General features: G+C 45.9%; 1 protein-coding gene across 4 annotated transcripts in view; it reads left to right on the forward strand.

Moving 5' to 3' along the window:
* trmt44 (tRNA methyltransferase 44 homolog) overlaps positions 1–8,256 on the forward strand; it is a 13,252-nt gene extending 4,996 nt beyond the window's left edge. Inside the window, exons 7-12 of one of the 4 annotated variants that reach the window (XM_048970312.1) lie at positions 1,061–1,167; positions 1,490–1,673; positions 2,324–2,642; positions 6,478–6,594; positions 7,253–7,513; positions 7,981–8,256. In XM_048970312.1, the coding sequence (XP_048826269.1) occupies positions 1,061–1,167; positions 1,490–1,673; positions 2,324–2,642; positions 6,478–6,594; positions 7,253–7,488 (963 nt within the window). In that variant the 3' untranslated portion in view covers positions 7,489–7,513; positions 7,981–8,256. Of the gene's footprint in view, positions 1–1,060; positions 1,168–1,489; positions 1,674–2,323; positions 3,208–4,771; positions 5,065–6,477; positions 6,595–7,252 lie in introns of those variants that run through there. The other 3 variants (XM_048970311.1, XR_007381185.1, XM_048970314.1) reach the window with 3 other exon arrangements.
* Positions 8,257–25,213: the final 16,957 nt, after the last annotated feature.

Consider the following 25,213-nt stretch of genomic DNA (forward strand, 5'->3'; position numbering starts at 1 on the left):
CAACTGACAACTCATGATATAAACGAGACGGTGCAAGGGGGCAGCTAATGATCTCTGCAAAGCCTGAAGCTAACAGATCGGTTTTGCATAAGAATAAAAGCAATAAAGTGAAGTAACAAATAAAAATAACAAATAATTTTGAATAAATGGCAGGTTTACACATCCTTTTTCGCTATCTCCATTGCATTTCCTCGTTGTTGCTATTTGCATAGTTCAGCTGTCAAAGTTTGCTAGGATGCATATAGCGTCTTGGAATTTAGTGCCTTTATCCTTATTTTTCACTGACTAATTCCCTTTATCGTGAACTACGCAGTGTTACCTAATTCCCTTTGTAATGAACTTCATAGTGTTCCTATATAGGGAACAGTGAGTGAGTGAACCACATCAAAATATAGCCCCGGCGTCTTAGTGCTTCCGGCTGGTAAGGCTTCCTGTGTAGTATTAACAGGCACATGGACTCTGTCCTGCCAGAAGGTCGTGGGAAAACCCATGGATGTCTGGGTAAGTAAAATAGCAGTGGGCTGCATGAAACGTCAGTAGCAGGAAGTGTACCGCTGGCTCCTCTGCATTGAGGTAGTCGCAGAAGCGGGTCAACCCTAAATTGGGATAAAGACATTTTAGGGCTGCATATAGTTTAGGATGGTTTGCTATGCATATAAGTCAAATGCAAGGTTCATGTGAAAGGTCATAGAGTCATGGAGGGGAAGCTCAGCCTAGCTGCACTGGCCGTGTTGGTAATGCCTCGCTTGTCCGTCGCTTTGGACAAAAGCGTCTCATAAATAAATGTAAATGTAAACTCTTCGGAGTGGAGCACATGATCACCTTTCGTCTTCCATCATACTTCTCATATGTTCCATTTGGTAATGGCATGCGGGTAATTGATTTATACTGGATTGGAAAAATTTTAAATCCTGGGTCTCTGGGGGGGGAATAATCATTGTTACAATGGGGCTCAGTGATGGGCAGCCCATTGTGTAGTAAATAATGCAGCATGTGATGGCGTCTGCGGTCTAGAGCTAAAAGCCACCTGTGGCCCCTATGTTCTCTGCTTCTATTAAAGGAAAGTGCAATCATTCCGAGTGACGGCTTCCTGTTTCCTGAAGCAGACTGGCTGATTGGCAACCACTCGGACGAGCTGACTCCATGGATACCTGTCATATCTTCCAGGCACGTAATCAGGGGCTGCATTTCTGCTCCTTCTCTGCAGCTGCCGGTCCATCTCTTGGCTCCCCCCCCCCCCCCCCCTCTTCCCTTTCACCCAGAGTAATAAATTTAGTTTTTAAGAATATCCCAGTTCTCTGACACTAGGTGGAGCTGCTGAGTTCAGATGTGTAACTGAGACGTGGCAGCATCTGCATTTCTGCAATTATCGAACGCTCTCTGGTCTTGTTTCATGTTAACATATCTCAGACTTAAATCATATATTATAATAGTGTTGGATATGTCCAGGATTCTGAATGTAGTGTTGTGAAATGGTTCTGTCTCACAGGTCTTCCTACTCCTGTCGGTTCTTTGTCATTCCGTGCTGCTTCTTCGACTTCAGTGGGAAGTACCAGCGACGCCGGTGCCGGGTCTCCCAGTACAGGGAGTATATTGACTTTGTCTCCGAGGTCGGTTCCGTGTGTGGGTTCCAGGTAGAGGAAGACTGCCTGAGAATCCCCTCCACGAAGCGGGTAAGAGGGCACTTTGTCAACAACCAGTAAGCTCATCCTTTGTCAAGGGTTTTGCAGTATAAAGACGTGTGCTTGGGGGGCATCTGGTACAAGTCTCCGCCCTGTTGGCCAATGTAGCGAACTGCATCGAGGGCAGAAAGCGGACCTTTAAGTACAGTCACTTCTGCTGCGTCAAAATCCACAAAAGCGCAACTTGGAATGTTCCTACCAAAAAAACAATTTTTGTTACACAGTAATGTTTATTTGGTTTTAAAAATAAACTATAATCCACTTCCTCCAGCTCAGGATCATCCTCAATCACTGTATGAAAAACTACCGAGTTCAGTCGAATTCTAAAAACCCAAATGCATCCTCTTCTAGTTTTGTATTATGTTTTATTGCTTTTTTTTCGACATCAGCACATATGCTAAGTAGTAGCGTAAACTTATGCTTATATCTGTGCTCTCTGCTCCCACATTTAAAAGGCCATGTTGGAGAGCACAGGATGTCCTGGAGAGGCCGCCTGCAGGCTATGCCCTGCCTGTGACACTCCTTCTTTTGGCCAATGAGATTAATATGGGGTGGAAGAAAAAACATGTGAGACACATTTTAGGTGGAATACGGTCATTTTCAACCTAGATAATTCTAAGTGTTTTGTTGCTCCCCGTCAGGTTTGCCTCATCGGGAGAACCAGGAGCTACGAGCAGCACAAGGAGGCCCAGATTGAGGCTCGTAGGTCGTGTTTCATCAGTAGCAGAGCAGGAGTCTCTGCTAATGATGCTCCAGCAGTGGACCAGCCCGAACCGGGGGAGTACGGAGAAGGTCTGGGCTGGGGGCGGGGCTTCCAGCCCAGGCAGCGGACAGAAGCCATCAGGAATTGCGCCAGCCTCCCCCGGGACCTGGTTGAGCGCGTGGTCTCGCAGGTGGCATTAGCCCTGCTGTCGTTGACCTCTGTAGAGGGCAGTGGGGGAGACACGTGGAATGGAGGAGGTGAGAGAGGCGCTGGCCATCCTACAGCTCACTGCATGAAGGCAGTAGCATGATTTATATCCTTCATTTGGTGGAAAGTGATCCGTTTCTCTCTGTTTCTCGAAGTACTCGGCCTAAAGAGCTTAATGAACGTTTAGCGACTTTACAAGTTGATCTGAAACAAAGTGCGGACTGAAGTTTGGACAGACGCCACGGCAGCTGATGTTACACAGGCTGAGAATCCTTAAGAACACGCCCTTGGCGGCCAGCTGCCTGATTTGCTATATGAACGCATTGTGACCACACAGCAGCCCTGGCCGGAGATCTGTAGGCCCCATTTAAGCTCTATTTCTGGGCCTATTTATTAAATATTCATTCTGTAATTATTCCCTTATTAATCATTCAGCATTTTTATTGTATTTGAATCAGCGAGACTTGAACCTTTAACCTCCTGGTTGCGAGCCAATCTCCTTAACTGCTTCTCTTGCGCGGCCATCGACCATAGGTCGAGATGCTCTGCGTTTCGTCAGGCCATTCCGCTGCATCGCGCCGTTTTAAGCGGGGCAGACGACCCACCGGTATAAACGTGAGCCGTCTGCTGGAATGCAGAAATGTAACCGCCGCACCATGACATTCTGGATGTGGATGGCTGCATGAATTATGTACTCGGTTCTGAATTATGCATAGGAACCCATGTTTTTGCGTCTGGGAAGCGCTCTTTTAGAGGATGTGAGAACAGCGGCAGCATGGCCGCCTTCTGACAGAGCTAACCTCTGAACATCCGTGGCAGCTGCCAGTCAAGGTGGCTGCGTCTTTTGCTGGATTGGGGGGGGGGGGATCCTGCAGCCAAGCCTTAGGGGCCATAAAGGAAGGTGACTCTCAGTGCCGGGGGGGGAGATCGTGAGCAGGGAATGCCGGATGCTTTCAGTATCTCACTTCTGCAGCGGTGAATCAGCTTCGGAGTGTTTCCCGAACCCGGAGTGACTCGGGTAAAACGGCGCATCTAGGATATCCAGAGATCCCTGTTCCCAGGTTGGCCGTCCGCCTCCAAGCACCCCCCCATCGCATTTTCTGTTATCCCACGGAAAATCACATGGGAGCACCTCGGAACTTCCCGAATGCCACTTAGGAGCTTGGTTTCCTTGTCTCTACTTGACGAATCTGGATTGGCGTGACTGCTTTTTCTCCTAAGTGTCGCCAGGCGTGCATTAGCACCGAGCCTGGGGTAGAGGCCGAGAAGGAGCCAGAGGAGATAATCCGTCTTTTAGCTTCTTGTAGATGTCAGGGGACGTGCTCTCTCAGCCGTTAGGCTCTCAACCCTTCTGTACAAGACTTGCCATCTTTGCTTTTTGTTATTACCCTGTTTGCCAAGCAGGCATCTGCTGTTACGTTTAACAGGCCTTCTGCCAGGATCTGGCAGGCTAAATCAGGATTAAACCTGATCTAATTTTTCTGCAACGTGATCTTCCCCCCTGCATCTGTCGGCCAATCGGCCGCCCGTCGTCCTTTAAGGTCAGGCGAGTCCAGTTTGCTGTAGCCGGTGTCGTCGGACTTGCGGTGAGGTAATGGATTGGCGTGTTTATGGACGCAGGCTGCGGGACACGTTGACCGGCGTGTGTGCGCTGGCCCGTGTGACCGGGCGCACGTGTGTGCACGTGCTCGCGTCTGTACGTGCACGAAGCATCACGTGCAGCAGGGCTCCTGTTAAAGCAATGCTCTGGCCATGATAAACTATGCTGCCCCATGAAGGCAAAACAGTTGCTGCATATTTTTATCAGAATTGATTTCTCTTAGATTGTTTTATCTCTTGACAAAATATCTTAGTTCAGCTATGCTTGGTTTTGAAGCAAACACAAAATCATTTACCTGCCTACTACGGATGGCAAGGCGAAAACCCCTTTTTCGCAGTTTCAGCATAGTTTCTGTGCTCTGCCTTTGTAGGCAGCGTGCAAAATATTGTTAAAACAGATGTGTCTAGCTTTGTAAAACCGCACTGAGCTTCACAAGGATGTTAATTCACAGGCATGTTGTGAAAATGAGGGGTTTTTTTCACCTTATAAGTTAAGCCCTGCTCAGTATGTTTCAATCTAAATTTAAATCTGGGCAAACTCTGAATCTGAGTGACACCCAAAAATCGTGCCTCTTTGCAGCTGGCCGAGACAGATGTGAGGGAATGCCCAAGGAGCCGGAGTTACCCTAGGAGGGATGCCGTTTTAGCCTCGCATTTAATAAGCCTTGATGAGGGGAGCGGGAGGTGGGGGGCATGTCTGATTGTGGAAGAGTTAGCCCCCCTGTCAGATGAGATGACTCACGCGGCGCATCTGGCCATGCGGATGCCAGGTCTTGTCACCATGGTGACGTGGCCAGGGCCCAAATGTTCCCACCAACTCCAGGTCAGTGTGATCAGATGGAAAAGGAATGGCCTGTCGGATTGGGGGCAGAATTCGGGGGGGAGGGTAGGAGGGGGGACGGGGCTTCATCGATGCTATTGGCTAGTCACAGGTCACATGCCAGGACAGATTGAGAAGCATGGCATCACCGACGATGCACCGCCTTCTTACAGTCTGGAATTTTTAATTTTATTGCTTTATTTAGAACAGTGGTAGCCCTCAGTAACGAAGAGTCTGTTTATTTTTCTCTACTAACGCTAATTTCAGTAGCTCTTGTACTTTAGTCAGGTTTCCCCCTAGTCCTGTCATGAGATGCAGGAAACAGTTGGGGAGTATGAGTCCCAGATCTGAGCTACGGCTAATGGTCGCCCGCTTGCCTGAATGCAGATATCACGTTTGTCAGATGGGCGCGTCCTTCAATTGAATACTGGTATCGATCGCAGAGATCGAACTTAAGTGCTCAGCCGACGCTGATCCGGTGAGAAGACGCGCCTTGTCAAAAATAGACATTTGAAGCGGTAATTAATTTCCCACCGCTGTAGCTTGAGTGCAGGGCAGCTCCGCGTCCCGCTGGCGGGGGGGGGCAGTGTGTGTGTGGGGAGGGGGGGCGTCTTCCTCACGATTGGGCGCCCGCTAATGCAGGCTCCTCAGGGACAGCTGGCTTTGGCGGAGGAGACCTTCAGAGGGCTTGAATTGGATTTCCAGATAAACGAGCTTTCCCGTCCAATGTGGTAATTAACTGTGAAAGGAATTTAATTTTATCCCCAAACTGTGAAGAAGGAAAAAAACACTCACTGGAGAACTCCATTTTAGGGACTCGAACAACAAAGCCAGTGAAACATTAAATATGAGATCATGCAGAGAGATAATGTAGCTGTGTTAGATCTTACACAGTGTGGATATAACTGTGTGACATCTTACAGATAAAGGATATAGCTATCAGAGGTCTTACAGAGTGAGGATCTAGCTGTGTGTGATCTTACACGGTGAGGATTTAGCTATGTAGGATCTTACACAGTCAGAATGTAGCTGTGAGACATTTTACAGAGAGAGGATGTAGCTGTGTTTGATCTTACAGCGTGAGAATATAGCTGTGTAAGATCTTACACAGTGAAATTTTACAGAGAGAGGATGTAACTGTGTGAGATCTTTCACAGTGAGGATGTAGCTGTGTGAGATCTTTCACAGTGAGGATGTAGCTGTGTGAGATCTTTCACAGTGAGCATTTAGTTGTGTCAGATCTTCCACAGTGAGCATGTAGCTGCGTGAGATATTTCACAGTGAGCATGTAGCTGTGAGATCTTTCACAGTGAGCATGTAGCTGTGTGAGATCTTTCGCAGTTAGCATGTAGCATAACCACAAACTACGTATGAGTTCTTACAGTGTGAGATCAGATTTCAGTGAGTAATAACTGAGCGAGGCAGTTTGTGTCTTTGGTGACATCAGCCAGTTCTGTGCCCTGCAGGAAGCCTGACACTCAGGGAGGTAGCTGAGCTCCTGGACAAGGACAAACTCCTCACCCTGAAGAAGGAATGCGGAGGGCTGCAGACACTGCTGAAGAACAACCACCAAGTGTTTACAGGTGCAGAAGGTCCCCATGTTCAGGCTCTTTATCTAAAACGCATGCAATCACTGCAGTTTGTTAAAACGGGTGTCACAAGCAGTCAGCTTGACAAGATGGTCAGTCTCAGGCCATCCATTTGGTTTACAGGTCAATAAATGTATATGTTATTATTTATTTGTGCATTGTATGCCATTAGGTCACAAAGTAATTTTTATCATGCTAAAGTAGGGGCTGATTTTCTCATGTAGCATTACACACTGCCGTGAAAGACCCAGGAGGTGACAGAGTTTCTTGTTTTGCCTTTACACTTGGTCAACTTAAGACGAAGTGACTGGGCAGTGTCACATGACCCGCTGCTGTGTCACATGACCCGCTGCTGTGTCACATGACCCGCTGCAGTCAAGCCATTATGCAAAACTCACATATCATAGCACAATGGCATTATTTGCTGATCATGTTTGCCTCCGAGTCTGGCACACTGACCCGTTCTTGCGAGCTTCTCTTTCAGTGAAAGCAGTGTCTGCCTCTGCATAGCTTTCATGTTTTAATTTTTTTTTCAGGTGGATAAAATATATTGTGGTACTGATAGCATAATATTAATAATTAGTTACAGTACTTGTGTTTGAGACAGGAATCTGCTGGTTTTTCAGCGTTAATGTCAGCATTCTGCTTTCAGTGGAGAGCGGCAGGGTGTCTGTGCGTGACTGGCGTGTACCTACTGGAGCACGGAGGTCCAAACCTGGACCCGGAAGCAGGCGGACAGCTACTGAGGCACGGAAGACCCGACCGTGCTGGTTTCATGCCCACCATCCCCAGGGCTGCCCCCTGGAGCCCGAGAACTGTGCCTACGCCCATGGAGAGATGGACCTGCATCCTGCCAGCATCCCCCAATGGAGGAAAAGGGACATGTGACTGGTAGACATGCAAAGGCTCATGGGTACAAACTGCATAATAATCATTGCACTATCCCTTGAGTTCTATTGGCTGAGAATCAGCTGGTCGCATTATATGCATAGAAGAAGTACAGTTTGTGTGCAGGTATAGATCATATGCAGAGGTGGAGATCTCAGGTCCAGAGAGTACAAATCCAGACCAAGATTTTGTTTCAACCAACCAATTGAGTACTATGTGACTGTAACTCTTTATATTCAACTGGTTGGTTGAAACAAAATCTTGGTCTGGATTTGTACTCTCTGGACCGGAGATCTCCACCTCTGATCAGACGAGAGATTATATGTTAAAAAATGGAATCTTAAGATAAATGAGCTGCTTGTGTCCATCAGTTTATTAAGCTAAATGTAACCCGCTTTTCAAAATAAGGGAAGCTTTTCATTTGATCCATATCCTTTGGGACTCGTGTGCTTTTAAGTCTACTGACTCTACCCCAAACGCTCCCTCAAACAGAACCACACCGAGATGCTGAGGTACACACTTCCGTCAAGTGGAACCGGCCCTTTTGAGTCCTCCGGAAATGACAGAGGTTATTAAGACAGGTCAGGCTGGTGCCATATGGACCGAAGAAAAATGGTGCTTTGAGTCTGGGGCTGTGTTTATTTTTAGTTGCTTTCACCAGGGGAGGTCACGATATACTGAACGGCACATTCCTGACTTTATTAGAGCGTGGCTCTCTTTCTGTGTAAACATTCTAAATAATAAAGCACAACTGTGTATTCCTAGGAATGTGGACCTCTGCAGGGCCTGTGTTGATCACCTTAGGGCAGTGTTTCCCAGTCGGGACATCAGGGACCCGCAGACGGTCCACGTTTTTGCTCCCTCCCAGCTAAGCAGGGACCTGGAAGAGAGCAAAAATGTGAACCGTCTGTGGGTCCCTGAGGACTGGATTGGAAAACACTTTTCCTTAAGATGTCTGGGACTCAACATCTCCACCTGACCTGATACACACAGAGGTTCATCAAGCTTGCTAAATATAGCCACAATAGAATGCTTGTGTTGTCATTGTACAGGTAGCAAGTACAAGGAAATTCAATCTTATCCCATTGTATTGCATCTCCTATAAGCCACGAGCACATGCTGGTGAGAGTGAAGAGAGTGAAGCACGGGGTCAGTGCTACCCCGGGAACAGTTTTTTATATATATATATATTTTAGAGTTAAGGGCCTTGCTCAAGGGCTCAATGATCATATGACTTCTTTGCCAGCCATGGGACATAAACCAGCAACCTTCCAGAAGCAAGTGCAGATTCCTAACCCACAGCTGCACACTAAGGCATCTTTTCTAAAATGATCTCTGTTAGGACTGACCGAAGGCCCAAATGACTGAAGAAAGCATTTTTCACATATGATTCAGTTTTGCTAATTTTATACATGGATTAAGCAGGTAGTGGCATTCACCCTGATGAATGTGCCCTCTCTCCACAACCAGTTTGGGTCATTACCAATTAAAGGGACCCCCCCCCCCACATGTGTACATGAAAAGGGTTAGGAGAGACTGGGCCCACTGTGCTGCCTTTCATCGAAATGTTAGTTCCATGAATAATTTGGTGAGGGCCGTTGTGGGGGGTGGGGGGACGCTATCCCAGCAGTCCCCACCGGTCACAATCATGGTCCGGTGTCTCAAAAGCCACAAGACCTTGGTGGGGGGCTGGAGGTGGGCAGGATTGCTTCATCGCTTTCAGAATACCTCTGCCTTTCACTGGAGCAATTGTCTGTGTAGCCTTTGTGTGCTGGTCTCCTAACTGTGTCCGTATGGCTGAAAGACGGATCTGCATTCAGGGACTGAGTCCAGAACACGTTAAAAATTGACAGCCTGCTCTTCCCAGTCTTTGCTGGCAAGACTGCTCACAATCATTTTTGAAGACCTAGAAAAAAAAACTTGTAGAAATTCGAATTTGAAATTTGTCTCTGAGCTACCATACTGGTACCACGTGAGTGTGTTAATGTCACATTCAGTCAGGAATTTCTGGAGAATCCTTCAACCAATCCAGGAAAGGATGACGTAGCAGACTTCATTTGTGAGTTTCGCATTAAACCAGCAAAGTGGAGATGAGTTTTCCTCATGTCAATGCATGTAAAAGCAAAGCTGACATGAGACAAGGTACTGGATCCCTTCTTTGTGACCCTGAGTCAGAAAAAAACAAAGAGAAAATTTATCCTCATTCAGTCACAGGCCCCTCATTAAGCTCAGCGAACCTGCGAGAAGCCTGCCCTGCCAGGATCCAATCAGGCCGGGATCCAGCTAAACTTACGCAGCCACTAAGGTCCCCTAACGGCAGAGGTTGTGACGAATGTGTCCCGGAGGGGTAGACAGCGGCTAAAGCTTTCAAGAAGCCGGCACTTTCCGCTGAGTCTTCGGCCGCCTTCCGTGGACGACGGTGGAGCTAAGAGTGCACTTTCGTCAGCCTGGAAATGAAAAACAATTCCGTCAGAAGAAAAATGCGCTAAGCACATAATGTGGGTCAAAGCAAAAGCCATCCAGAGAGCATCTGAAGAAAATCTTAGAGCAGAAGGACGAGTGATCAAGGCTTCCAGTGTTGAGGAGGCTGGAGTAACTCACAGTTCACTTATGAGTGCTTTTAGGGCACTGCACTGTGGTAAAATAATCTAAATGAACATTGTCTCTACTAGTGATAGCTGCTAATGACACGGAAAGTGCTTGTCACACATAGGGGGTTGCACAGATCATTTTTAATCAGCCTTATACCAGTCACATATCCTTATTGCTATCCCTCTGTACTGGCCACATATTTATGTAAATGGGGAGTTCCAATGTTATGTGCAAGTCTACAATTAGTGGAGGGTTAACATCACAAAACCATACTCAAACATTATGATCCCCACAAACTCACACACAGACAGTATGATCCCCACAAACTCTCACACAGACATTATGATCCCCACAAACTCACACACAGACATTATGATCCCCACAAACTCTCACACAGACATTATGATCCCCACAAACTCACACACACACACATTATGATCCCCACAAACTCACACACAGACATTATGATCCCCACAAACTCTCACACAGACATTATGATCCCCACAAACTCACACACACACACATTATGATCCCCACAAACTCACACACAGACATTATGATCCCCACAAACTCACACTCTGGTGTGATTATCCCTAGAAATCTACACTCGGGCATAAATATCCCCACAAACCCACCCTACAATATAATTATCCCTGTAAACACACACTCAGGCGTGAATATCACTACAAACCCACACTCGGGTATGGTTACCATTAAAAACCTACAATCTGAAAATTCTTTGCTCAGGGGTCACTGCCTCAAGAGAGTAGCTTGAATAAGTGATGGCCGCATTAATCACCAGTTTGACTGTTTCTGGTTTGTTTCCAAAATATCCACATAATAATGTTTCCGTGGTATGTTTGTATACTTCTAGCTGTTCGGCAGATGCAAGATTCCATCTTTTAAAACTCATTTTGCCCGCATAATACAAAACATGCTGATGCAAAATCAAAAGAAATAGTTTTAGCATTTGAGATAAGATGTTAAAAGGAGCTTTGTAATGCTTTGAGGGGACACCATAAAATGTACACTCTTACTTAATGTATTAATTAACCAGAAACTCAGTGTTAATTATACTGATCCCATGTTCTTTCATCATCCCATGTTCTTTCAACGTTGTGGGGGGGACCAGAGCCTATCCCAGGAACAATGGGCGCAGGCAGGAACCAACCCTGGGCAACTACCAACACATCACAGGGCGCACACACGCGCTCACAGGGACAATTTAGACTCGTCAATCAACCTATCCTGCACGCTTTTGTACCGTGGGAGGAAACTGGAGCCCCCAGTGAAAACTGGGACAGCGTGCACACGCCACACAGAAAGGACCCGGGACCGACACAGGACCTTGCTGTGAGGCGGCAGTGCTAACCACCACACCACCACACTGCCCCGTCATTAATCAGTCATCATATCTTTCATGCAGTTACTATATTTGTTCATGACTTGTACTTGAGTAGTAACTGACTTACTAATTACTTCTGCCCCCTCAACTAAAGTGTGACTGACAGTTTACAGATAGCAGCTGTCTTTCAAATATGCTACACTGATTCAACTATCTTATATAGTTCTTGCACTTGCAAAAAAACTACATTTGGTTGAAGAAGGATTAACTGATCCAAATGAACGGCTCTTCTTGGTGATTCTCTGAGTCTCACAGATGGCTTCCCAGTGCTTTTAATACGGCCCCCGTTTTAAGACTGTCGTAATATAATATTAAGTAGGGTGAGGCCGTCGCTTACCATGAATAAACAGAGTACGCCCATGTCCAGTGTGTGCGCTGCCAAAGTGAGGTCTACTCAAACATTCGTTCTCCTTCCTGTGTTTTTATGGCCTGTATGAGTCACTTTGTACCCACACCGGGCTGAATTCAGCAGATTCCTCTTGTGCATTACAGCTCCAGCCTTTTACAAACACTCAGAGTTGGAAGCCTAAGTGTCCTGTTGAAGATTTATATCCTTGAATCAACTTTTCAGCAGTAAGTAATGTGAGCTGACATGTTTCACCAGGCCTTGAGACCTCCTGACAGCCACATCCCGTGTAGTCTGTGTAAAACAACTTTTAATTTAAAAAGAGCACATGCTGAAGAGTGTTTATTGCATGGTAGCTCCTCTGCACGTCCAAATTTTCCAATCCAACATTTGTTTCCATTTATCACCACACCAAATAAAAGCTTTTAGTTCCTAGGACTATTTCTTGTTCAATTAGAAGCCCCTCCCTACCATGTTGAGTTACAATCATTAGACAGGTGGTTTGTAAAGTAGGGATATTTTTCTCACCATTTCTCTTTGAGCACGCCCAAAACATAGCCATTACCCCGACTGTCTGTCGGAAAGAGGGCGAGATGCCAATGGACAAGAACACAGCCTGGCAAGACGCCCGGGCATCTCTCGCCAAAACAGGGCCCAATTTATGTCTGTCTCATGGTAGAGGATGTTGGTCAGCAGCTAGGGTAATGACTCTTGAGTCATGCAGAGTTTATACCAGGCTGAGTCAGGAAACTTTACTCCCAAAAGGCTCTAATTTAGCCCTGTGGTTAAACTGCAAGTTGTTGACTTGTGGTGAGGAGTGTGGCCAGCCATTGTCTGCCCTGATAGCGTGGCGGCACTGAGAACGTTAACATGAGATAGAGGGAAACGCGGCCAGCCATAATTAACCCTCCGGTTGGCGATGGCACTGAGAGTGCTGCTAAGGGAGAGAAGCACGGCCATGCATAATTTATCCTGAGGGGTGCAGCAGCCCTGAAAATGCTGCTGTAGACTAAGGAGATTCTGTCTCCCTGGCTCTCCACCCCGTATCTGCAGCGTGTGTCTCTGTGTCAGTGATCCACGTGTGCTGCGGTTGGTCCGCAAGTCCCAGAGAGGAAGCACAGCTTGTTTATGCGTCCCACGGGGGAAGGAAGCGTGACGGAGCCGCATCGGGAACTGCACGGGCAGGGCCTTGCCTTTTTAGCGCTCGCTGCCTGTGCATGTCCGTTTCGCAGCATTTCTCCACCTGAGCAAATGCATGCGAAGAGGCTGTCGCTAATGCTAATCTGCTTAGGGCTACTGGAAAATGTCTTACATTTAATTCTTCATAATACTGGATTTTGCCTTGTGCCTGTAGCCTCCGGGATAGGCTATGGAGCCCCCCGGAACCCCAAAATAGGATAAGCGGTTATATAAAATGGATGGATAGCTGGAATACTGGATTTTATATTTCAGCCACGAAAAGTCTGTGGTGCAATGTTGTGAAACCTTAACAGGCCAGAATGAAAACCAGGACCAATGAAATACATAACCAATTAAATATTCATTCTTATTTAAGTGTTTACCACAAGCACTTAAAACTTTATAACGAAAGCTCTTTCAACCTTTTACGGCAGCCTAAACACTTCTAAAAGTGTATTGTGCCTTCTGTCTGTCAGGATGCTGTAGGACTGGTGCCACCCTGTCTTCTAAAGCACTGGATCATTGCTGGAGTTATGTCCTGAGGGTTTGTAAGTACCCTGGAAATTCCAGAACACGTTCCAAGTACATTTCTAAACTGTTTACAGTGTCCTCTATGGCTCAACTCTTGGATTGGCTCAGTAGCTGCAACATGCACAGTGTCATTCCCAGCAAACCTGTTGTTGATCTACTGGTGCGTTATCCAGACCGTTTTCTTGACATATCATCTTTTGAGATTAACTGTTCCCCTGATTTCAAATGGAATTTACGAGGGCGACCGGGCCGCTATTACATTGACCGAACTTTATTAAATGTCAGTACTAAAATCCAGTAGACAGAAAATGGAGAAAAAAAACAAAATGCATATTTTTATAATATGCTTATATGGGTTTATAAAAGAGGCTCACGCATAAATCACCCCCAAACCCACAGATTCAATAAAAGGACATGATCCAGAATGAATACCATAAAATTTTACTTTCTTATGCATACTAAAAATTAAATATAAAACAAACAAGGGGATTTTGTTTAAAAACTTAGAAATGAGATTAGTTTAGTTTGTGAGCAAAAATGCCAAACAGCTGCATTTTCGACCTGGTTAGACTGTGAGTTCATCCCCGGAGCATGACCAATGAATGCACATCATTGTTTTTATTTGAAATGTCCTAGACCAATAGAATAGGACAAGGCTGTGTACACACACACACACACACACATTGTGTTTGTATGTATGAGTTGTTCTAGAACAGTCTCAGGGATTGTGGCTGAAATGAATGTCTGCACATATATATAAATATCTACACTGAGAGATTGTTCATCTAGAGTACACAAACATCCATCCATCTATCCATTTTCCAAACTGCTTATCCTACTGGGTCGGGGGGGGTCCAGAGCCTATCCCAGAAGCAATGGGCACGATGCAGGGAACAACCCAGGATGGGGGGCCAGCCCATCGCAGGGCACAGTCACACACCATTCACTCACACATGCACACCTACAGGCAATTTAGCAAGTCCAATTAGCCTCAGCATGTTTTTGGACTGTGGGGAGAAACCGGAAGAAACCCCACAACGACATGGGGAGAACATGCAAACTCCACACGCATGTGACCCAGGCGGAGACTCGAACCTGGGTCCCAGAGGTGTGAGGCAACAGTGCTAACCACTGCACCACCATGCCGCCCCCTGCACAAACATTGTTGGGGTAATCCATTCTATAAAGCAGCTGTGTTAATCCTGGGATGGGCAGTGTAGCCTGGGCGAGATGCTGAGCTGCTTCTGCAGAAGACGGATGTCAACGGAGAGCCAGAGCTACCACCTGTGGCAAAGGAGAGCGTCGCATTGCACAGGAGCCTGTGGAAAACATTCCTTTGCCTGACCTTCTTTTGGGTTTTTTTTTCTTACACCTGAACCCAGGTACTATCCTCAGTCCTTGTGGCTAATGTGGAAATGCTTACGGTTTCCAATGCGACGAGATCTGGCTTCACGCAGGTGTGCGATCCGCACCGGTAAGTATGTCAGGAAGGCCCGCCCCTTTGGCTTGGCTGAGCCAAGAGAGCTCTTAAATCAGTCAGACCCGGCGAGCCGAGCCAGGAACGGGCATCGTGATTCAGGGCAGCCATTCATCTTTCATCGAGGTAATCATCTTTCACTCCGAGATGCTCGGGCCCAGTGGCTAATGGGCCTCGCTCCTGGAGGAACCAGGGCAGATGGCAGTCATGTAACACCCCGCCCTTAGGGGCCAATTTCAGCAGGGCTCACCGGGAATGCTGAAACGGGGAGATTTTGGGAAAAGCTGTCACTCGATCAGGCTCAATGTGAAGAAGTCTGGTTTATATAAATCCTGCATGAATGGAAAATATTAGGGGCCCTTGTTTTGTCCTGTTTGTACCCGTAACACATACAGCATGGTAACGGATACTCTTGTAAAATGAATGCCATGCTTACTGTTTTTAGCAATGAAACAATTATTCCAGCCAAGTGAAAGGAACTAGGAGACCTGGACCCCGTTTTGAAAGGCATTCTGGTTGTGAGAGAAAAGTCTGATTTCCATTCATTGCATTCTATTTTCTGAGCTTTAAGCATGTGACCCAGATATGCTGAACTACGCAGAGTAGGAGTCCTTGGCAAAGACCCCTGACATAAGACTACTGGGAAGTAGCATGTCTCTTTCAGTCGTACAGCGGCGGATGTTCCTGGTCAGCTCTGATTTTGACAGCTTTGGGTTTGAGGGTCTTGCCTGTCATTATTTCACTGCCTTTATCAACCAAGAGATCTCTTTCCTTCAATGAAAATCTGAACGTCTTGTAATTGCACTGTGTTGTCTTGTAGGAATCACTATATTCACGTTCACTCTTCCCTCATATGAGATCAAGAAATAAATGATTTATCTCTAATATTATATCAGGGTTATGTACAATCACTGGCCTCACAAAAGGGCAGGAACTTCAGTTAATGTTCACATCAAACACCAGAATGCGGAAGAAAGGTGATTTAAGTGACCTTGGTTGTTAGTGCCAGTCAAGCTGGTATGAGTTTTTCAGAAACTGTTGATCTACTGGGATTTTCCGCACAAAACCATCACTATGGTTTTCAGAGAATGGTCTGCAATAGCAAAAATACCCCCAGTGGAAACTCTATGGTCAAAAACGTCATGCTGATGGCAGAGGTCAGAGAAGAATGACCAGACTGGTTCAAGCTTATAGAAAAGGGCAACAGTAACTCAGATAACCACTCGTGTTACGCTCCAGTCTAGGGTTTGAGCCTAACAGCGTGGAAGGGAGGAGGCAATGGGAAGGACAAGACAACCAGGGGCTAGGAGAAGGGAATATGGGACACAAAGGGAGTCTTTTTTGTCTTTTTTTTATATTTATTCACAGACACTGTACAAACACTAGGTGTAACAGACTTCGCGAGTGACAGAGGTCAAAGGAATAAACAAAAACACGTCTACCGAACACGCAGCCCCAATCTAAATTAAGCTAAGCAAAAACAAAGCGGAAATGACAGAACAATGTCTAATCCTCAACTCCCTAATCAAACAAACAATAATCACCATGTAACACACTCCTGTCACTCCTTACACACACCTAGTGGTAACAAGCACATGCAGCCAAAGCGAAGGTATGCAAAGGGGGTATCAAAGGAGGCGAAATCGAAGTACAGGCGAACGGTCCAAAACCAAGCAAGCAGTGAAGACCAGGGCGAAGGCACAAAAACGGATGAGGCGGGAATCGAAAACCAGGAACAAAACAGTCATACATGAGCAATCATACAAAGGGGAAGCGAACAAAGGACGAGTCAGCAGGTGAGCAGCGAGCACTGAAGTGTCGAAACGGCCATCTTTGCTTTCGGCGACCCGGAAACCACTCCGAAGGCGAGGGAGGCGGGCCAGGTCCAGAGGCGGAGTTGAAGGAGGGGATGTCGAAGGATGACAAAGGGGGACGAAGGATGACAGGACTTCCGGAGAAATTGTAAGGCATCCTTCCGAACTTACGGCACGTAGCACTTACAGTATGTACCCGAAACTTACGGCATGAAACACTCGTTACAACCAAGGTATGCAGAAGAAAATCTCTGATGCACATCACATCAGACCTTGAAGCAGATGGGCCACAGCAGCAGAAGACCACACTGGGTGCCACTCCTAAGCTAAGAACAAGAAACTGGGGCTACAGTGGACACAGGTTCACCGAAATTGGACATTGGAAGGCTGGAAAAACCGCGGTTAGATGAGTCTCGATTTCTACTGCGACATTCATATGGAAATATAATTCCCTGTATCAACAATTCAGGCTGCTGCTGGTGGTTTAATGGTGGGGACGAAATTTTAACAGCACACTGTGGGCCCCTTAGTACCAGTTGAGCATAGTTTAAATGCCACAGTCTACCAGAATATTGTTGCTGACCATGTATATCCCTTTATGACCACAGTGTACCTAGCTTCTCATGGCTACTTCCAGCCAAGAGATAACGTGCCGTGTCACAAATCTCATATCATCTTACACTGGTGTCTTGAACATGACAATGAGTTCACTGAACCAAAGTTTCTGATGAATGTTTCAAACACCTTGTTGAATCTATGGCATGAAGAATTAAGGCAGCTCTGAATGCAAGTGGGGGTACAACCTGGTATTAGCATGGTGTACCTAATAAAGTGGTCAGTGAGTATACATGCTAGTCCACACTTGCTCCATTCCATTATTTCCCACAGTATAGTCCATACCAACCTGGTAGAAGTGGACCAGAGAGGCTGTAATGGGAGATGTTCACCTTTTATTTCACCTTGTTTCCTGTTCTATCCTTCCTTCCACCGCTCCCACTCTCCCTTGCTCTCTCTTTCCTTACCATTTCAGGTGTCTCTCTGCCCCACCTTACATTTCGCTGCATGTTCTTCATGCTTTCTTCACCTTCCCAGTTCAGTCCAAGGCCGGGGCACCTACTATGACCTAGAGAGACTCCCACCCCAGTATCCTCCACACACCACAATGGGTGAGGACCCCCTCACCTTCTGTACACGGTCTGGGCCTGGACGGAGTGAAGAATGAACGGTGTGAGAACGTGAAGCGAAACCACGCAGGTTTGTGGGTTCCTTTAAACCCCCAAGTTGCTCGGGGCTTAGGAAAAAGAGCAGCCAAAACACGAATACTGTTTAATTACCCAGAACCACCCAGTACTTTATGTTTTTTCTTTTATATTCTTCCTGTCACCGGCCTCCATCTGGTTTTGTATTGCAGCAGCATGGTACAGTCCGACACAGCAATTGGTGACTGTACTTGTAAAAACTGCAATTACTTGTTATACGAGACCTCATACTATAAGTGATGTAACTCTCAAATAATATATTTAACAGGTCAGGTAATCGCGTAATAGCCGTTGGCTGTTTTTATTGTCTTTATGGGATATTTTAAGACCACATTTTTCGAAATGATCATGGTTTTCCTTATTTTTTTTCTTCATATCCGAGGTCCTCATTTAGTGAAATACAGTCTGTAATGTCTTATATTATTTTTCATGAATCCGGCCTTCAGTTCACTGTCTGCAAGAGGGACGAACTTGGAAAGAAAAATAAAGTTGTAAGACATTGTCTTGATGAATAAGACTTGAAGAGTTTCTGGGAACTGAGCTCTAAACCAGAGAAGAAATTGGTTGTTAGAAAATATTTCTTGTTTGCTTTTGTGGGGTCCTTTGTGGTGAGACCGATGTCTTCCTGAGGGCTAGCGTCAGGGTAGGTGAGCGGTAATGGAATGTGCTTACGGGGGGGGATGTAAGGGGTCGCTCGATACTCCTCAGCCACTATTCTGCGGTTACTATTTAACGCTCTCTGTCACCCCTTTCCATTTTAACTTAACGGCGTGCTGCGAGCAGACGAGAGCCCTGCATCGGTGTCAAAGGCGCGTTTGTGAAATGCATCATCTGGGTGTTCTGTGTTCATGCGAACGGCTGCCTTGGGATTTTGTACGGAAATAAACTCTTTCTGCTTTCCGTGGATCCTGTATAAAAAAGCCCTCTGAAAAGCACAAAAATCCCACATCCCTTTTCATTATTTTTGCCATGTACTAGAATCAAAAGTTGTATGCCTCATATGTTATGATGGTTGTACGTTACTGTATGTTATATGTTTACTGTATATATAGTTTGTTTTTTATCCATCCTCACTATTCTGTTGTTTGTTTGTTGTTGTTTATGTTGTTTAAATCTGGAGTGCAAGTGAGAAGCACACATACAAATGACATTAAAGCTTTTGAATCCTTGAATCCTGAATGCATCCACAAGCACGATTTCCAGATTAATTAGAAAGACATGATACTTGGGAAGATATTCTAGGAGAACCTTAACGTAATATATATCCTTGTAATATATAGTGCAAACATTTTCTCGCATGTGATCAGGACATACAGTAGATGTTTCAGACTGTAGCATAGATATACTTAGGTAATTAAGATGGATTCCAGTTGAGTCTGTGTTCTGCTGGAGACCTGTACGTGACGGCAGTGCACGTCTTTGAAGACGAATTCGTTGAAGCCGTTAAAATCGGAATTGCCTCCGGGCAGCAGCTGCGTATCTGAGTACAGGGTAATGAGTAATAGGACTAGGCTTGCAGGTGTCGAGCTGTAGACTCCGCTGAAGCTCAGATTAATGCTTACACCTGACCTTGAGATACTCCTCTTCTCAAAGCGTGAATCTACCTCAGAACATGGCTCTGCCGATCTGTCTGAGAGTGAGCCTGCTTGGAACAATGGTGTTACACCAACTCCATGTCATCCTGGATAATTACAATATACAGTCAAGCCAGGGTACCAGTTCTCTAAGACATCAGATGCACAAAGACCCTTAAAGATATGGGCTTTACTTGGTACTGTGAGCAAACCCACAGCTTTAATTTTAGCATATATCAGCTCATCTCTAGTTCTTTTAAACAACCGTCCCATGTCTGACTTGTCATGTGTGTACCCACCCCAGCTGGCTGATTCCATAAACTGGGCATATGTTCTCAGGACCTTAATTCTGGTCCAGTCCCTCAGCACTAAAACACAACATAAATCATACCGCCGATCAGGGACCTGCTAATCGGCTCCATATACGGTAGCGGAGCGCGGTTCTGCTTTCAGGGACCCAGACAGCTCAGATGGGCGGTTACTTACAAATGGGAAAGTGGATTGACGGACAGGCAGAACTACCAATGATTCACGAGCGCACCCTTTAATTACCTTGATGTTCATTTCATGGGTGCACATTATAAGGACACCTGCCCAATCAGAGAAACATACGAGCGTCATTCTGTGTTATTCCTGTGAGTGATTAGGGCTCTGGGCCTCAATTATAACTGCATTCAATCAATAAAGACACCAGAGGGCTTGTCTGGTAGCAGTACCGCTAGCTGCAGTGCTGAGGCGGGAACGTGGCTGAGAACACGAACCACTGAGATGAGCGAACGCCAGGGGTGCAGATAATCTCATCTGAACATTAGTGTATTACAGCACAGAAACCTAACCTTGACCCCTGACTCTAACTCAACAGAAGAAATATGTTTCATTATATATAAAAGGTTATAAGTAATGTGTTCAACTTTTTTGTAAAAATTAGGGTCAAGTAAAGGTAAAGACTATCCCTCGGTAATTCCCTCAGGTGACTGGTGGATCCTCTAACTGTTGTGTGTTTTTGAGCACTGTAACGCTTGACCTGCCAGCAGAGCAGAGCAGCACACAAAAGTCAGAACTCCATAAGGAACAGAAAAAGCAAAACATTCTTCTCAGTCTCACATTCAGTGTCTCCTCTTCAACAGCCACTTGGGCTGGTCTTAATTACTGCCTGTCCTCTGGACGACCTGTTAACGAGTGCTCTCTCTCTCTCTCTCTCTTTCTCTCTCTCTCTCTCTCATTCCTCTCTTTCTCTATCCCCCCCCTCTCTATTTTCCAGGTGTACCCTCCAACACCTGCTCAAGGTGACCCCCCAGGGAAGCACGCAGAATAGGGCCAGTGCCTGACTCAGCACTCCTCAGCGGAATGAGGGCAATAACTCTAAAACCTTCACACACAAGAGGTTACTGTTTTGGTTCCACAGTAATTTATCTTGCCTGCTCGTCTGTACCATCAGTCCATAGGGGTCATCTATGGAGTCCATAAGGGTCATCTTCAGCAGAGCATTAAATCTGATTCTACTGGGTAGTTGGCATTTCACGGTACACCATGTCCTCTTTTCTAGAACTTGCAGAGCAGTTTGAGGCGGCATCTGTTCACTGCCACAGAAGGGGCCCTCCTAGCCTTAAACAGTGTCACGCACGCCCTCTGTCCAAAGCAAACCTTCACTGTACACAGATTTAGATAAATAAATCCATGCGTACATTTCAGCTTGTTCATTCTTGCTCATACCAAGCATTTGCAAACACGCAGGCTTCGAGGACCTTCGGGTTTTTCAAACAGCCCGTGTTTGCTTGTCACTCCACCAGCCACTCCAAATCCAAATGGAGACATAAAGATTAGAGCTGTACAAACAACGAGTGAGAAATTGAATTGAGCACAACCAGGTGTGATGTTTACTCGCTGTGCCGGTTACTGCCTTCCTGCTGTCAGTGAAACAACAATGCCGGCGGTCTGGGCGCACGCCTAGTTAAAGGTATTTCTCTTCAGATGGGCATGAATAACGGCAGGGTGTCAAAAGCGGCGTCTCTAAATGTCATCGGCACCTGAGCAGTCTTTCAAAAACGTGGAAGAAGCTATCGCCGTTACCATGACAACAACGATCGGTTATTCACCACCTTCTGAAAGGTTTATCTTGAGCGTTTTTTTTTTTTTTGTTTGTTTTGTTTTTCTAATGCACGGAAAATACTAATGGAAAAAAAAGCGTTGTTGTAACAATCTAGGTAGAATTTCCCGGCAATTTACTGGGTCATTAGTCATTATCTAATAAGGTTAGGTGATTCACATGCTGAGCGGTAATCCTAGTAATTTACTTGAATGGGAACCTACAAAATAAAACTGTTGGTTGTTTTTTCTTCTACTCAAGATAAAATCTAGTGTCCTGCTGTTCGCTGAGTCCACCTTTACCATAACCCCCGTCAGGTTTCAGTGGCACTGGGTGGAGTTAGTGCCGATTAGCGTGAAATAGTGGGTCTTTATGAGGTTTGAAGGTGCATGTGCAAATGGAGCTGAAACAGCCTGAAAGAGGTAGCTGCATGGCGTGGGGCGGGTGTCTGTCAGCCTTAGATCAAAGTGCCCTGCAGCAGGTCCTGACAGCTGCACAGCGGGGGCCAGCCCACGCTACCTGCCTGTACTCTTCCCTATACTGTCCGGTTGCGCGGAACTCCTGTGTTCTCTGTTAAAATTCACTGATGCACCCCTCCATTTAAAATGCCACCTGTGACACAAAGCAGCAGCCAGCCAAGCCCGTCACAGCCATATAGCACACTCTGAATCTGCAGCTGTACTAGTCACAGTATCTATTAGTGATGTACTACCAATAGTAATAGTAATAGTAATAGTAATACCAGAGGCTAAAGTCTACAGGTTAGTACCAGGCTAGCACAGTTAGCATGACCCTCTCAGTAACGGTTATAACCTGAGCTACCGTCAAGACCACTGCCAGCCTGGTAGGGGCACTGCCGCCTGGGCTACAGTTTTTACATACCGACTGGTGCAGCCACATGGCTTGGGTCACTGAGCATGCAGAGCTCGGGGTAACTGGCGCCCCCCCAGGGAGAAGATCAGGAGGATGCGGGACACTGAAGGGAATGACATTGCTGACAGTGAGAGAGAGCACCGAATCGTTTTATGGACGGAAGGGACATTAGTCCATAAAAAACAGTGTATCTCCATCAGTGGTGTAAGCTTCTTATGATGGACTCTAGTGTAAGACTTTTTTGGGGCTCCAAGCCCCTGACAAAGGTGACCACCTAATCCATGTCAGAGGGGACACTCTGTGCTACTTCAAATTTTACTAACTACTTTCAAACCGAAAGGCTCCTGTACTTTGGCTAAACAGTTCAGTTCTTCTTGTGCTTTGGCTGGTTTTGGCTCCTTGATTGACAGACTCATCCAGCTGTTCCACATTAACATTAGTGACACGTGCGTGATTATAGGAGACTGACCAATCAGCACACAGCAAGAACATGTGATTTGGACATGAGGAGGCGGAGCTGCACTCTGGCAAGGTGCGATTTGGACATCAGCAGGTGGAGCTGGGCTCCACCGGGCTCCATATATATTTAAACCTCACGTGTAGGTTTATGCCAACACAGTGTTAGCTCCTCAGTACTATAATCCTCCTCATGTCCAAATCGCACCTTGCTGGAGTGCAGCTCCACCTGCTGATGTCCAAATCACACCTTGCCAGAGTGCAACTCCGCCTCCTCATGTCCAACTCGCACCTTGGCAGAGTGCAACTCCGCCTCCTCATGTCCAACTCGCACCTTGGCAGAGGCCAAAAACTACCAGATAGTCGCACACACATGAACCCCCACATGCATGTTGGACTGAAGATGTATGCTGTTGCTATTGAATGGCTACAGAAAAATAAGGCAGGACAACATTCCGCAATAAGAATAAAGTAATTCAACAAAATTAATATGCTGCAGTTGGTTTGGAAGAAATGTAAATATTTGTGAATCAATGTAAATAAAAACAGTTGTGTCTATGCAACAGAGTAATGACAAAAGACAATGGCATAGGAAATAGTTTGATATTGGGGGGGTGTAACTTAATCATTTAAATGCAAAAGTCTATTTATTGGGGGGCTGGGGGGGCCTTAAAGGTCAATTAAATACTGGGGGGGAAACAGCTCCCCCCAAGTTCCTATGCCACAGTGTGTGTGTGTGTGTGTATATATATATATATATATATATATGTATCATATGTACATGTACTTATTGTACGCATTCAGACGTCTTTCTGAATTTTTTAACTTCTCTCGTTTCCTTGCCTACCTTTGCAAAGCCAGTACAAATAGCTTCTGTCAAAGCTTCGAAATTCTTGTAACATTTTTCTTTGAATAACTAAAACTATTTTCGCTTTTAAATGGACCCACAGTCCCTAACCTAGCAGCATCAGATCAGGTGCTGCCAGCTGGAAATAGCTCTCTCCGCGAACAGATGAATCAACTCTGCACATAGTGGTTAATTAAAGATTAAAGAGCTGTCTTCTGGGCTGTGAAGGTTTATAGGAACCTCGCTTACTTGCCTGATTAGAATTATGTAACGCTGGTGAATAGCGAATGCCTACTGAAAAAGCAATGATGTCTGGATGAAGTTTTGCTCCGCCCAGAAAAGAGTGAGCGGTGAAATGTGTTTCACTGCAGCCTGAATGTTAGAAGTACGACTGCATCATGTGTTAACATGGAGACACATCAATACGGTTAACATGGAGACACAATAAAGACAATGCACACTGTGGTCCCTAGTATTGGGGGGCGCTGGCTTATATGTGACTCATGCGTTGTTTTCCTTATGTAACGTCCCGGCACTCAGCACGGTAAGCAGGTCATAGGAATGCCTCCTGGCTATTGCGTAACAGTCTCCGGGGTCTGGGGGAGACAAAGCAAAACTAACAGGGTTCCCACACACCAGAAACAAACGATGGGGGTTGGGGGGAGGGAGGGTGTGCTACCTTTATCCCAGGGAGAGTCCCCAGCAATAAAAAAACTAACTGTGGTGTTTTTCAGAAATATCAATTGAACGATTCTCCTGTCTTTAATCAGCCCAAAGCAGGGTAGCTGTACATTTACTAAACTAATAGTGTCAACTAGCGCTTTATCTATAGTAACATCCAGCAGGACAGATTTCTAATGTTGAATATTTCAGTTAATTTGCTAAACCTCAACATCTTCAATACCAGAATATCAAAAATTCAGATGATAAGCTTTGGATTACATCTCCTATCTGTATGTTAGCTACTGGCCTGGAGGTTTTGGTCAAACACAGAGACCCATTGCTTCGTACTGTCAGGGAGCATGAACTCCAAACCCAGATTCACACAATGAGGCCCAAAAATCATGCTCACCCATTTGCCCTTTTAAACACGTGGAAACAAAACAGAAGTCGGTCACTGGAAATAAATGTCTATTAAGTCACCCACCTCCCCCCTTTTGGGGAGGTGTCTGCTCTTCTGTTTTGCCATAAATGAATGGATCTGGAAACTGACGATGAAGGTCAGCTATCCTGTGTCCCAGGATCAGGATTTTCGACAGATAACAGACCCCCACAGCTTGCTTTGT

Source organism: Brienomyrus brachyistius, chromosome 12 (assembly GCF_023856365.1).
Source record: "Brienomyrus brachyistius isolate T26 chromosome 12, BBRACH_0.4, whole genome shotgun sequence".
NCBI lineage: Eukaryota > Metazoa > Chordata > Actinopteri > Osteoglossiformes > Mormyridae > Brienomyrus > Brienomyrus brachyistius.